Raw genomic sequence first — 13,513 nt, 5'->3', positions numbered from 1 at the left:
CTAATTTTCCAGTTGGAAATTGTTTTGAGGGAAACATTTATTAAAAGATACATTTTTTTATTGTTCTCAAAAGGCATGAAATGTTCTCATTTCAGGATAATTTAGTCCTAGTTAAGGTCTGTTTTCCTACCAGCATGTGCCAGCCTCATCAACTTAATATGGACAAGTTCAACAGGACTGCCATATTCAGGCTACCCATGCATGCTTCAGCATTGCCAAGGCATAAATTTCAATTTTCATTCAAGGTCTGTTTTCATAGTGTAGTGAAGAGTCATTTACCCTACTCCTGGGGATTCTTACTGGGAAAGCAGACTGACTGCTTGTTCCCTCTGTTAGGAACCCTGACCAGGAGATGTGCAGAGCATGCAAGGAAGTAGATGACTGGGCCATCTGTATAGACTGTCACTACCCAGGATCTTCCTAGAGGAGATATTTATAAAATTAGAAGTTTTCTCTGGGTACATATATTGATAGGTGTATTTCCCACAACGCTGAATTCAGAATTGTGGAAAATTAATGTAGCTGTAATAAGTACAGCATGAGGTCCTTTGGGGGAATAGACTGTAAGTTTCCAGTTCATTTTGAGGCCAATACAAAAGCAAGTTTCGGGATCTTTTCCCATAAGTTTATTTGCTTTATCTTTACATTTCCCCTTACATTGATTTGTTTTGTGTTTGAATATGTACATGTGAAGGTGCATATATCACAACATGTCTGAACGACAGTCTGCAGGATTCAGCTCTGTCTTTTTTTTTTTTTTTTTTTTTTTGGTTTTTCGAGACAGGGTTTCTCTGTGGCTTTGGAGCCTGTCCTGGAACTAGCTCTTGTAGACCAGGCTGGTCTCGAACTCACAGAGATCCGCCTGCCTCTGCCTCCCGAGTGCTGGGATTTCAGCTCTGTCTTCTACCCTGTGCTTCTTCAAACTCAGATCCTCAGGCTTGGCAACAGCTGTCTTTATGCTGAGCTGCCTCGCCAGTCCTGTTTGCTTTGTTCTTTAAAACCTTTCTCTAGTGCATACCCCACAGGAGTGATTCCTAGACAAATGGATGTGAACCACTGAACACACACTTTAGATCAGTTAGATATGGAGGTGTGTCCTCTCAACACTTAGTGGAATTGAAGTGATTGTTCTTACTATATTTATTTATTATGTTTGATTGGTTTGATTTTTTGAGACAGTTTTTCTGTGTAGTCCTGGCTGTTTGGGAGCTCTGTAGACCAAGCTGGCTTTTTGAACTCAGATCTGCCTGCCTCTGCAACTCAAGTGCTGGGATTAAAGTTGTGAACCACCATACCTAGCTGTATTTTCTAAATTTGCTTCTAAATAAAAGTTGATGTGAAAAAAGTGCAGCAGCAGCAGCAGCACCAGCAGCAGCAGCAACACCGCCACTGTCAGCACCAGCAGGAACAGCACCAGCACCAACACCACCACCCTCATCCCCACCCTCATCCCCACCACACATTGTCTTACCTCTTGTTCCTTTCACCTTGTTGCTCAGTTTTAATATTGGCTAGTTTACTGTTTTGTCCACTAAACATCTGTTCTCTAATCTCTTCCACACATGCAGAAACTGTTCCTGGAGAGAGACTCCATTCACTAGGGAAGTATTAGGGTTCCTTTTCTGTGGCAGATGCTTTAACTGCTGCTGAGGCTGTGGAGAGCAGCACACACAAGGCTCCCACACTCAGAGAGGTCATGCCACACTTGGAAACTTTCCAGTGTTCTTATGAGACAGACAGTAGGTTAGGCTAGATCAGAGGTGCACTATTAACAACTTCCAGAAATTCTAGTGGTTTATCAATTGGTGCACTGGTTGTAATTTCATGATTTTTGTGTCTTTACAGGATTTGGGTTTGGAATACTATGTAGTAGGAGAATCCTTTGAGACTTCTGCTCCTTGGGACAGGTAAAACCTAAAAAAGACTTACTCTGATATACTTTATAATTGATACATGTATGCGGATATGTAATTTGTCTCTATGAATATGGAAATTTTAAAATTTTTATAAGAAATACTGAAATAAGGAAGGTACTCTTATTTAAATTAGTATCGTGATCTGAATACCATTGTTTTCAACCTTTACCCGCCTCTTTTTTTGGATTAGGGTCGGTTTGTTTGGAATCCTACAAACAAGTATATTAAAGTCAACATTTTGAAGACTTACTGAACAAACATGTAGTTTGACTTAGCTTAGATTATTTTATTATGCTTAAATGTTCTTTTTAAATCTATCTCCCCCACCCCAAATTATTAAATCTCTTTGCCCTTTGCCTTCTTTTGTAATGAATGTCTCATTTAGCTTTGATATCTCTCTCTCTCTCTGTAAATTTAACTAGATCTTTACCTGCATTTAAATAATTTCAGAAAATTTATAAATCCAGTTTAAGATGTTAAGCATAATTTTTATTTTTAAGTTTAAGCAAAATTTGGGACTAAAACACATGATAGAAAATGAATTATGTGGGTTTCTGAACCTGCTACGTAGGCATTAAATATTTACCCTCTTGTTCTCCTTATTCCTGATTTTTTTTCCTCTAGAAACCACTTGTCTTTTCCACGTTATCTTAATCTGCTGTGGATTTTGACTTTTGGTGTACTGGTAGTCAAATTCCAAGAATTATTTGAAATAAACCCATTCTATAGGATCACTCAGTTATTCTCTCTCCAAAAAGTGCAGAATTTTTTTCTCTAGACAATCTGTATGGTTCTGATTGTCCTTGAAACTGCTGTGTAGTCCAGACAGAGCTTGTGATCTTTCTGCCTCAGTCTCTGCTATTTGGATTACATTCACGTTCTATCACACCCCTGCTTATTTACAATTTTTTACAGTACATTTTAACAAGGGGACTGAATCTTAAAAGTAAGAATTGCTACCTGATTACCGTTGATCCTTTGGAGCAGGCAGGCAGGCAGGCAGGCAGCTCATGTCAGGTTGTCAGTGGTGACTTCAGTCCCTCATACCACTCCTGACTGACATCTCAGTATGGGTTGCTGCATAAACTGCCATGGCCTGGCTGGCTTCCATTGTTTAAACAGATATTTTTCCTCTCACCTTGAAATGTGGTATCAGGGGCCGTTGGGCATCTGGGTTTGCTGGTGAAGGCCCTCTTGGTTTATGAAAAGCTACCTTCTCGTTCATCCTCATGTGACTGAAAGCCATCTTTCTCGTCTCTCTCTATGACATAACAACAATTCCACCCATTAGGACTTTGCCCTCATGACCTAATGACCTGCCAGAGGTCAAGGCCCTGACTCCTGATAACACATGGTGTGACAGGGAAGATTCTAGTCTGTGCATTCTGAGGGGACTCAGACCTCCACTCCTTTGCCACCGGGAAGATGGACTAGGACAGTGTTAGTGCTTTTATGTCACTAACTTCCTTGTTACCCGCCCATGTTCTCTTCCCTTTTAGTCTTATAACTGGAGGCCAGCCAGGTAAATAAATATATTAATACATGAACTGATAAAAAAAATAGCATAAGAACTAGGCCTCCATGTGTGGGAGAGTGGTGAAGCTCAGAATATCTATGAGCATCTGACAGCAGGAGCAGGATCTGTCCCTTGTGCATGAGCTAGCTTATTGGAGCTCATTCCCTATGGTGGATGCCATACTTAGCCTTAATACAGGGGGAGGGGCTTGGTCCTACCTCAACTTAATGTGCCAGATTTTGTTGACTTTCCATGGAAGCCCTTACCTGTTGGGAGGGCTGGGGGTGGGGAGTGGGAGTGTGGGAGGAGAGGTGAGGGGGAGAACTATGGATGGAATGTAAAATGAAATTAAAAAAATAAAACTAAAAAAGAAAGAATACTTAATGTTACATTCAATTGTCTTTTATAGGGTTATAGATCTGTGTAGAAATGTCAAAGAGAGGATAAGAAGGGAATGCAAAGAAAAGGGTGTTCAGTTTGCACCTCTTTCTACATGCAGGTGAGTTCCCACAGCTATTGATAGACTTGTTCTGGAAAGCACTGCTTTTAAGCATTTCTGGTGTGTGTGTGTGTGTGTGTGTGTGTGTGTGTGTGTGTGTGTGTGTGTGTGAGCTCTGTGTGAATGTGGGTACATGTGTGGCACAGTGTGCACGTGGACGTCAGAAGACTTTGCACAGCTCGTTTTCTCTTTCCACTCTGGAGTCTGGTAGTGAACGCAAGTAGTTAGGCTTGCATAGCAAGTGCTGTTACCAGGGAGCCACCCTAGTGCCCCCAAAGCATTGTTTTTAGACAGCTGTACAATTTTCCAGCTGAGAAGTAGGTTTGGCCTGTTCCATGTGCAGATTTCTCTGGGCATCTCACCACGCTGTTAGAACTGTGCCTCAATCTTCAGCCCCTAAGGCAAGGAGCTTCCTGCTCTCTCAGGACCTCTTAGCCATTCAGAGCAAGTGTGCAAGCTCCTGGGCAGAGGACGCCTCTCCTGCTCCCTGACGCTGCAAACTCCAGGTGGAGGACAACTATAAACTGTAGAAACAGTCAGTCTACCTGTGTGCATGTGTGTGTGTGCGTTTGTGTGTTGGGGGGAGTAACCCTTTTCATTATTGATTAAATCCATGGGAATGGAGGGAAAGACTCAAGTGATAACCTTGCTTCTTTCCAATAGATGTCTCTTTGGTAACAGGGATATTTTATATGTTTGTTGTTAAGTGTGGTAGCCACAAGCCATACTGGTCAGTAAGTGATTGAAATGTTGCTCGTGTGAAATTAAAAAAATATATATTTTAAGTTTAAAAAAAGTAATTTGTAATCAATACTTTTCATATTGAACAGTGATTGGTTAACTGATTTTATTCTTTTTATTAAATAACAGCAGCTCTAAATGAAGCTTTTCTGAGAAGGGACCTTTGCTTCTAGTTTTACAATGTTAGTTTTATATGTAAACACCAGGTTAAAAGTGTCAAGACAGGTGAACATTTGACTCTCTAGAAAGGTATTAAAGTAATTTAAAATGGAGAATAAATGACATTCAGATTATAAGGAGAGAACCTTGAAGGGCTACCTTGGAGGTGGTGTGGTGTGCCTGAGGAGCAAGCGTTTCCTGTGGAAGCCTGTCTTCTGGTGCTTAGACTCAGTGATGGGCCTGAAGCACACCGTCTTCTGTCAGTCTAGTACAATATGCAGTACTTACACACGGCGGCTAGGCTTGTACTGTGAACAGGTGTGCATCGTGGTGACTTTCCCAGCTGTTGACTGCTGCAGGCGTGTGAGCACAGTTGCGGTCTGCTGAGCTATCATGTTTGATAACTAGATATACCCAACACACAGCATTTTCACCTCGCAGTGGGATTTTTTTTTTGCATACTCTGTCATTAAGTTCAGGGTTATCTGTATTTTTGCTTGCAATGCTTGTTTCTCTGATTAATTTCATTTCAGCCTGGGAAATAAGCTTGAGATTTTGTTCCATCCCAGGAATCGGCCTACCTACTGTTTTGTCACCATGACAACGCTTATGCCACTTTTAAGGAGTTGCTATGAGACAGAATGTATTGAAGAGTGAAGGCTCTTCTGCTCTTTAGGAGCAGGTTCATCTTTTCACACTCTCTTTTTCATTGTTTACACTGATAAGTTAGGCCAAGTTTGGTTAGATCAGTTAGACCCATCATGTTTGCTATAGACTTTAGTAGTGTTCTTGTATACAAATGCTAAACTGGATAATATAGTGACCCTGAGTTTGTTGAAAGGTGGCTGTCTTAGGATTTCCACTGCTGTGATAAACAGAGCAGCCTGGAGAGGAAAGGTCACACTTTATCCCTGGGGGAAGTCAGGGCAGGAACTGATTCAGGAGTCCTGCTCACTGGTTTTCTCAACCTGCTTTCTTATAACAACTGGGACCACCACCAGCTAGGGCGATACCACCCACACCCATCGGTAATCAAGAAAATGTATGATAGGCCAATTTGTGGGGGACATTTTGAGGTTTGCTCTTCCCAAATGACGAGAGTCACAATTACATAAAACTAGCCAACACAGTAGCAATGTTCTATTCAAATTTAGTTACATATTCTATGTACTGATGTTAATGATTCTTTCCTGAGCAGTGTATACTCTTAATTGCTATAAACACACTTGACTTATTTTTAAGGTTTGTTTTAAACTTGGTTATTCCTGATCACAGCACCTCTTAGTAAAATACAAATACTTCTCCAATTTTCTCTTCTTTCTTCTTTTTAATAATTTATTTAATTTTATGTGCATTGGTGTGAGGGTATCAGATCCTCGGAACTCAAGTTGCAGTTATGAGCTGCCACGTGGGTGCTGGGAATTGAACCTGGGTACTCTGGAAGAACAGCTAGTGCCCTTAACCACTGAGCCATCTCTTCAGCCCCCATCCAGTTTTCTTAAACTTGTAAATCTGGACCTTAAAATGTAAATGTTTAAGGGTTCTTTTTTATGAGTGTGAATTAGCACAGGAAGAAAACACAGCTGGCAAATTGACAGAGCATTGTTAAACAGTTCATTTCTTCTGTTCTGAGGCACCTAACACTTGGCCTAAAAGACCATTACAGTTTTAGATTAGATTCTGTTTAAACTGTGATTCTGTTAGATCAAGCCCTTTGTTGTTTCTCCATAGTGTGCACTTGGATATTTGACTGTGGTTGTCTCAACTCCCTTTACATGCTTCTCAATTGCATTTTGAAATGTAGATATTTATTGCATAGATGATTTAAAAACCTAATATTCTTGATACCTTTTGTATACACACATACAACACACACCTGGAGTCATAGGTGCCACTGCATTTGAGCTCATCATTTATTGGTTTTTCAAGGCCTTTCTAATTATGGTGAGCTCATGAAGAGGCTGTATTTAAGTCTGATCCTGTTTAGTGTATGAACATTTCTCCTACTTGTGTACCATGTTTCTTTCTGTTAACTTTGAGAAGTCTGGAAGATTTGTAACTCATCACCACATTCCATCAAGTCTGTCTGGGAAGTGTTGTTTACCACCTGAGGACGATGGAGGTTGTGTTCATTTCAGGTCAACTAGAAAAGCATTTGCATTACTTTAAAATTTGTTTAACTTTGAAGGGATAATAATCTAGATTTACAAAAGTTGCAGAATAGTATAGTTGTGTTGGTATTTGTCCTGCTGCTGTGATAAAATACTCTGATAACAGCAACCTAAGAATGGAGATTTTTGCTTTAGCTCACAGTTTAAGATAACCCTTCATGGTGAGCAGGTCAAGGCAGCAGGGGCCTCCAGGAGAGGCTCACATCACAGCCACAGCGGAAACAGGATAAATGTGTGTTGCTGCTCAGTTCCAACTCTCCACTTAGTCCGGGTTCCTCTGCCCAGGGAATGGGCCTATCTGAATTAAGGTGCATTTTTCTGTGTCAGTTGACATAATCACAGTTATCCCCATAGGCATATCCAGGGGCACATCTTCTAGATGCCTCTAGACTTAAGCAGTAACCATCAGATTTCATATACTGCCTTGGTCCTTTTTCCCCAGTATCAGTATCCTACATGGCTGCATAGTATGATTCTTACAATTTAAAAACCAGTATTTATTACTATTGCTTGACCTACTATTCTGGGTTTTAAGCTGCATAAAGCTGTTGGTGTTACTTATCTATCTCCACATTCTTCCAGTGTCTCCTCCTAGTCTGACAAAGATAGTAACATTATACTAATTGTGTTTGAAGATGTGTGCCCTTTTAAATGTCACTTAACTGAGAATAAAATTGTCAGAGTTCCTCACTTCTGCTCCTGTGTTCTGTAAAGTGCCCTGTATTGTCTGTAGAGAGCTTGTGAGTTTCTTCTAGCACATTGAAACTTTTTTCTCCCCTTCAATGATTTACTTTTTTTCTGCCGAGAATTTCTGAATCCAGTCAAATGCCAGCACATGGTATTGTTTTCAGAGCATTTATGTATTTTGCAGAGGTGATAGATTGTTTGTGTTTTAGCATCAATGTAGTTTTTTAAATAATGAAAATTAATTTAAGTACTTGGTATTTGCATGTTCTTGTGTAGTTCATATTTCTGCTCTAAACAGTAGTGAACCAATGAAAGAAGAAGTTTCTGATGCCCCCTCTATGGGTGACCCATACTTGTGGAGCAGGTCTCTTCACTGTGGCAATGCAAGATATGTCCATATGTATAGACTTGAACAATAATGGGACTGTGCTTCAAACAGTGTTCTCTATCCCCTACATGAAGAACCAATTGTTATAAGTTAAGTGTAACAGAAGAAAAGTTATATTGTCAAGATAAGGGCCTTCTAAGTTAGGTTTTTGTTAGGTTACTTTGTGCATGTTAAAGCAGTTTATGCCAGTACTTACCTGACTTTATTTTAAATGTTTTCAGATAATGCTGCTTAAAATAAGGTTCTGTTACTTGTAGATAACTTCAATAAGCTCATTGAGAATGGCGGGGTGTTTTCATAAAACACTGAATTGTATAAACATTTTGCTTTATTTCCCTAGTTTTGGTAACATAAAACAGAGTAACTGAGCTGAGCCATGTATTGCAATCTTGACTAACCTCACATTTAAATGAAAACAAAATCCTTTTTTCCCCCCACTGCATGCTTAGTTGACTTGTTTTGGCACCAGCTGCAGAGAAACAATGGGCCCTTTCCCTGCAGTGGGAGTTTGGCTAGAGGGTGAGGGTGTGGCTGGGGCTGATTGCCCAGTGGGCTTATCTTTGACACTTCTAGATGTTCAATCTGTTTTTGCTGAATTTAGAGCCCTGTGGGGTTTTGTCTGTTTGTCTTTCAGGGTGACACAGACGTATGATGCGGGTGCATGTATCTACTTCTATTTTGCCTTTAACTACAGGGGAATTAGTGACCCACTGACTGTGTTTGAGCAAACTGAGGTAATTTTGCATATGGCTTTTATGTTCTTTTATTAATTTAAATAAATTTTAGTGCCAACTTAGGGATTTTAGTTTGAGTCACCTTAGTGACACATGGTTTGCCTGGCTGCTAGCCCATTGAAATGAAATGTATGTTAAGTCCACTGTTTTTACTTACCAAATTGTCAGTCTAAAGTTAATGTTAGATATTCCTGAAGCCTGTGTCTCTTGGGTTGTTACTTTCAGTGCAGTATAGCCAATTAAATAAGAACAGGAACTTCATGTCCGCAGGGGTTTTTGATGTCCTTTTGGCAGACCAGGTGGTAGCTGCTCTTGAGGTCGGCAACCCTCATGTTCTTGGTCTATGTCATTGTAATATATTCCCATGCTTGTGAATTTGTATGTGATACAACTGTATATAAAGTCCTTAGGATTCATTGGCTAGCAGTTTCAATTACATTTCTTAAGTAGCCTTCAGCTGCTGGTTTTTATAGACATGGGTGTTGATGGCAATATTGCTTGTTAAAAGCAACGTAGGATTCTTCCAGTAAACTGGAAGAAACCATAGTAGATGTGTTACCTAGACACACAGGTGCCCTAGTTTTTTAAGTTGATTATGTGTCTGCCAATGATAATCTATCATCCTCCGAAGTTTTAGTATATTTCGTATGTTTTTGGAGGGTGTGTGTGTGTGTGTGTGTGTGTGTGTGTGTAGGTACATGTATGCAGTGCCACACACATGGAGGGCAGAGAATAACCTGGAGGGAGTTGGCTGTTTCTTTCCACCATACAGGTCCCAGGGATAAAATTCAGGTGGTCAGGCTTGGCAGCAGGTGCCATTAGGCACTGAGGAATCTCACCTGGCCAGAGGTTTGAGCATATTTCTATCTTTTTGACCTGGCTGTGAAAATCCCTTGCTTAGCTGGGCATGGTGGTGCACCCTTGTATTTTCAAGAACAGGGGAGGTAGAGGCAGGAGGACTGCAGCAAGCTTGATGTTCAGCCTGGATTGCAAAGTAAGCTCCAGGCCAGCCAGGGTTAAATAGCATCATTTCAACACAAAGCAAACAAAACCTCCTTCCTTGGAGTCCACAAATTGAAATGATTTCTCTTTTCCCAGCTCTGTTACTCACTTAATTCCTGATCTCATGGAGCTGTTTTATTTGAAGTGATTTATTAGAAATGCTAAGCTTTAGAGCAAAGACTAGCAGATGATTATACTACTTATGACTGTATAGGAAACCTCAGCTCTCAAGACATCTACACAGAATTTGCAATGAGGTGTAGTCCATATGTTCCACTTGGGCAGTCTTCTGCCTCAGCCACCATCAATAGCTTTATAGACATTAGTATGTCTGAGAAGCTCACGGCACAGGACATATGCACCTTGTGGCTATTAAATATTAGCAAATCATTAAGAATAGAAAATGTAATGAAATATATACATGAAAAGCCATAATGAAACTCATCACTTCGTATACTAACCTAAACTTTTTTTCAATTGAAAGAAAAAAGGAAAGTTAAAAGTATGCTTAAGTAGGGACGAAGGGAAACAGGTCCAAGGCAGCCCCAGGTTCCGTCCCCTTCACTGTACGTACTGTCTGTCTTTTGTAATGTGTTTACCTTTCGACACAGGCATATGCCATAAGAATGGTTAGGGCTTAGCATGTTAAGCGTTAAACAAGGGAACAAAACAAACTTGGGGTGATTTTATTTCCTCCCTTCCCTCTTGTCCCCCCCATCCATGTGCTTGGACTGAGAGCTGTGCTCCATAGAATGCTGCCGACTGTGCAGTGGAAGTGGATGCAGGGGTCACGCACATTGCTTGGCACCTTCCTGGGCATCTGGGGAGAAGTCAGTACACTTAGTCACTCCAAGGTGAAATCCAAATAGCAACAGCATTGTGTGTTGTTTCCATTTACAGGCAGCTGCTAGAGATGAAATCCTTGCCAATGGAGGGAGCCTGTCACATCACCATGGAGGTATTTTTAAAGGGGAGTGGTATAGAAGTCCTAATATTCCTGCTTTTAAAAATATTTGGTTCATTAAAATTCCAGGGAGAGTCATCACACAAGTAATTTGAAAGCACCTGAAACTTTGGAAATGTTTTTATGTCTTAGAATAACTGTGATCAAAGTAGGTAGATTGTGTTATAGTTAACAAAGTGCTTGGTTTGATAAGCCTGCCTTCATATGGAACCTGTCAACTTTGCTAATTCTCAGAGACCTCATGGTAAGAGAGCAGATTATCTTCCCTGGGAGGTAGTTGACCATAACAGCCAAAGCTTTGAAGAAAGGAAAAACAAAACCTACACAGACTTTTCCAACCACTGTTGTAGTATAAATGACCAACAATTTGTTCCTGCCCAAACTCAGCAAATTTATCAATAGGATTTTTAATAAGCTTAGGAAATTAGTAGAATGCAGTTGTAAGATACAGTCATTTACAAGTTAAACAATAGCCATTCTGTTATTAAAATTGTAATTTTTGAGATTATCCATAGGTTCTCTATAACAGAAACTTGTTATACATTTCTCTCTGTAATTTTATGTTTAGAAAGAATAGAAATGTAGAGATTAAAAAAAATTTAGGGAGGTACACAAGCACTAATAACCACCTAAAAATCAAACTCTTAGCCTGTCCTGGACTCTCCCTGTTCCTCTTGTCTTTTTGATTTACCATATAACTATAGTATCTAAAAATGCTGCACATTTGTGTTTAAATCATTTGCATTTGCTTGCTGGAAAGTTGGGGTCCAGGAGGGCAGTGATTTTTTTTTTTTCTGTGTGTTGCTGTATACTAGGGCCAAGAACTGCCCGATGTGCTCAGCCTCTAAATGTGTGTGGGGAGATACATTCATCCTTCGTCTTTTTTTCCTGAATAGATACTTTCCTTTAGAAATTCTTTTTTCTCCTTTTCTTGTGTGTGCTCATGAGTGTGTGTATTTGCATGTGTGTGAGTGCACGTGTGTCTGTGGACATGGCATCCTGAGGCTGGGTAGGAATCCTTGACAGCTGCCTCATTCATTGAGGTGCTAGGATGTGAGAATGGCAAGTGAAGGAGGAGGAAGTGGGCCCTAGAGGTTTCGAGTTGAATTCAAAGCTGAGGTACGCCTCAGGGTCTTACACCTTCTTTAAAAATCGGGACTGTAAGATCTGTGTTACAGAAAACATGAGGGAGGGGACAGAATGAGGATGGCCAACTGTAGAGGAGGAGTGGGGAGCTAACTGTCATCTAGAGAATGGATTATTAAATGGGCTGATTCTTTTATTTTGGAATGATGGTTTCAGTTCACTCACGTTTTGTAGTGTGAGAAATTTTGCCAAGATTGAAGGTGACCAAGTTTCCTGAAGTGGTGCAGAGGAGAGCCATGCTGGTAGCCTTTCTGTGTTCAGTAGCTCTGTTTCCTTTGCGGCTGTGAGAATATTCAGGCCTTCCTGGGGATGGCTGTGTGTGAGGTACCCAAAAGAACATGCACGTTGCAGTTGCTTCTCTCTGTGGTGGGCTGCTGTCTCTGTGGAGCACAGTTGCACTGAGCACCTTTAAAGCTCTCGCTGTGGAACAGTAGGCCAGACCTGCTGCAGAGAGACTGGGAACTTGGCTGCAATTTGTGAAAGTTATAAAAGTTTTATATGTTATATATTATATATATATGTTATATATATTATATAGTATATAACATATAAAACTTTTATATACATACATATATATATATACATATATATATGTGTATATATATATGTGTGTATATATATATATATGTGTATATATATATATATCCCGGTAACACAAGTGAAGTCAATAAGCAGTAATTGGAAAAAGGGTAAATCTTACCCCGTAATAAGTTGATTTATCAACCCTTGGTCTTAAAGCACAGTATGTGAATCGTCCCTGTGGGTTTTGTTTGTGATAGAGATGAACCCCGTGCCTTCTAACTGAGCTACCTCTCTAGCCCCCCCCCCCCTTTTTTGATCCAAAGTATACATAATGCCTTTTAATCTTGTAAAGTGTGTTCTCTTTATGTAAATATTACTGGCTATCTAGGTTAGAGAATCTCAAAAGATTTTCCCTTCTCCTCAAGGATGTTACACAGTCTAGGAGAATAAGGATTACATTTAGAAACTACTGATCAAAGCTGGCGCGACTTCCATGCTCACTACTGCGAGCTTAGTCTCCCTCTCTTCAGACTGCCCTGTCCAGGCAATCCCAGCACAGTGAGTGCCTGGTTGTGAGAAGGGAAAAGGAGATAAAGGAAGTGCTAATAGTTCCACAGCTGTAAGTGTTCTCCGGGGGTCTGTAGAACTTAATCTCCTTTAGTCCTCTTCAGCATGCTGCTGAGTAACTATTACTCATGCTTCAAATGGGATTAGAACTAAGGTGCTATTGCTCGTGTAAGGACTCCATTCTTTGATGTTCCTGTCCTAACACCAAGATGCCTAAAGTGTTTGAAATAATTTAAAATCTCAGAAGATTGAAATTGAGTGCCTTTGAAAAGAAATACCAAGTATTAGTTTTCCTTTAAGACTAATAATCCTCCTTTTCTTTATTTCTACATTTTCTAAGATAATTACCTTTTAAACAAGTGCCCCAGAAGGGAATCAAAGTTTTAATTTATTATAAGCATTTTTTTATTCTTAGTAGTTCTTTTCCATAAATCATGTACTCTCTTGTGGTTTTACACTTCCTGATGTAGGCCCCTCACATCTCAGTGTCAGGAACTGAGA

The 13,513-nt window shown here is 40.1% G+C and overlaps 1 protein-coding gene across 1 annotated transcript in view; it reads left to right on the top strand.

Annotated features, from left to right (window-relative positions):
• Positions 1–13,513, top strand: part of Agps (alkylglycerone phosphate synthase) — a 92,239-nt gene that overhangs the window by 66,277 nt on the left and 12,449 nt on the right. The window contains exons 16-19 of the mRNA XM_038336678.2: positions 1,846–1,907; positions 3,842–3,931; positions 8,712–8,811; positions 10,714–10,771. Of these exons, the coding sequence (XP_038192606.1) occupies positions 1,846–1,907; positions 3,842–3,931; positions 8,712–8,811; positions 10,714–10,771 (310 nt within the window). The remainder of the gene's footprint in view (positions 1–1,845; positions 1,908–3,841; positions 3,932–8,711; positions 8,812–10,713; positions 10,772–13,513) is intronic.

The sequence above is a fragment of the Arvicola amphibius genome, chromosome 7 (genome assembly GCF_903992535.2).
Source record: "Arvicola amphibius chromosome 7, mArvAmp1.2, whole genome shotgun sequence".
Lineage (NCBI taxonomy): Eukaryota > Metazoa > Chordata > Mammalia > Rodentia > Cricetidae > Arvicola > Arvicola amphibius.
Note: the sequence above shows the minus strand (reverse complement) of the source record. Positions and strands in the feature narration are given on the sequence as shown.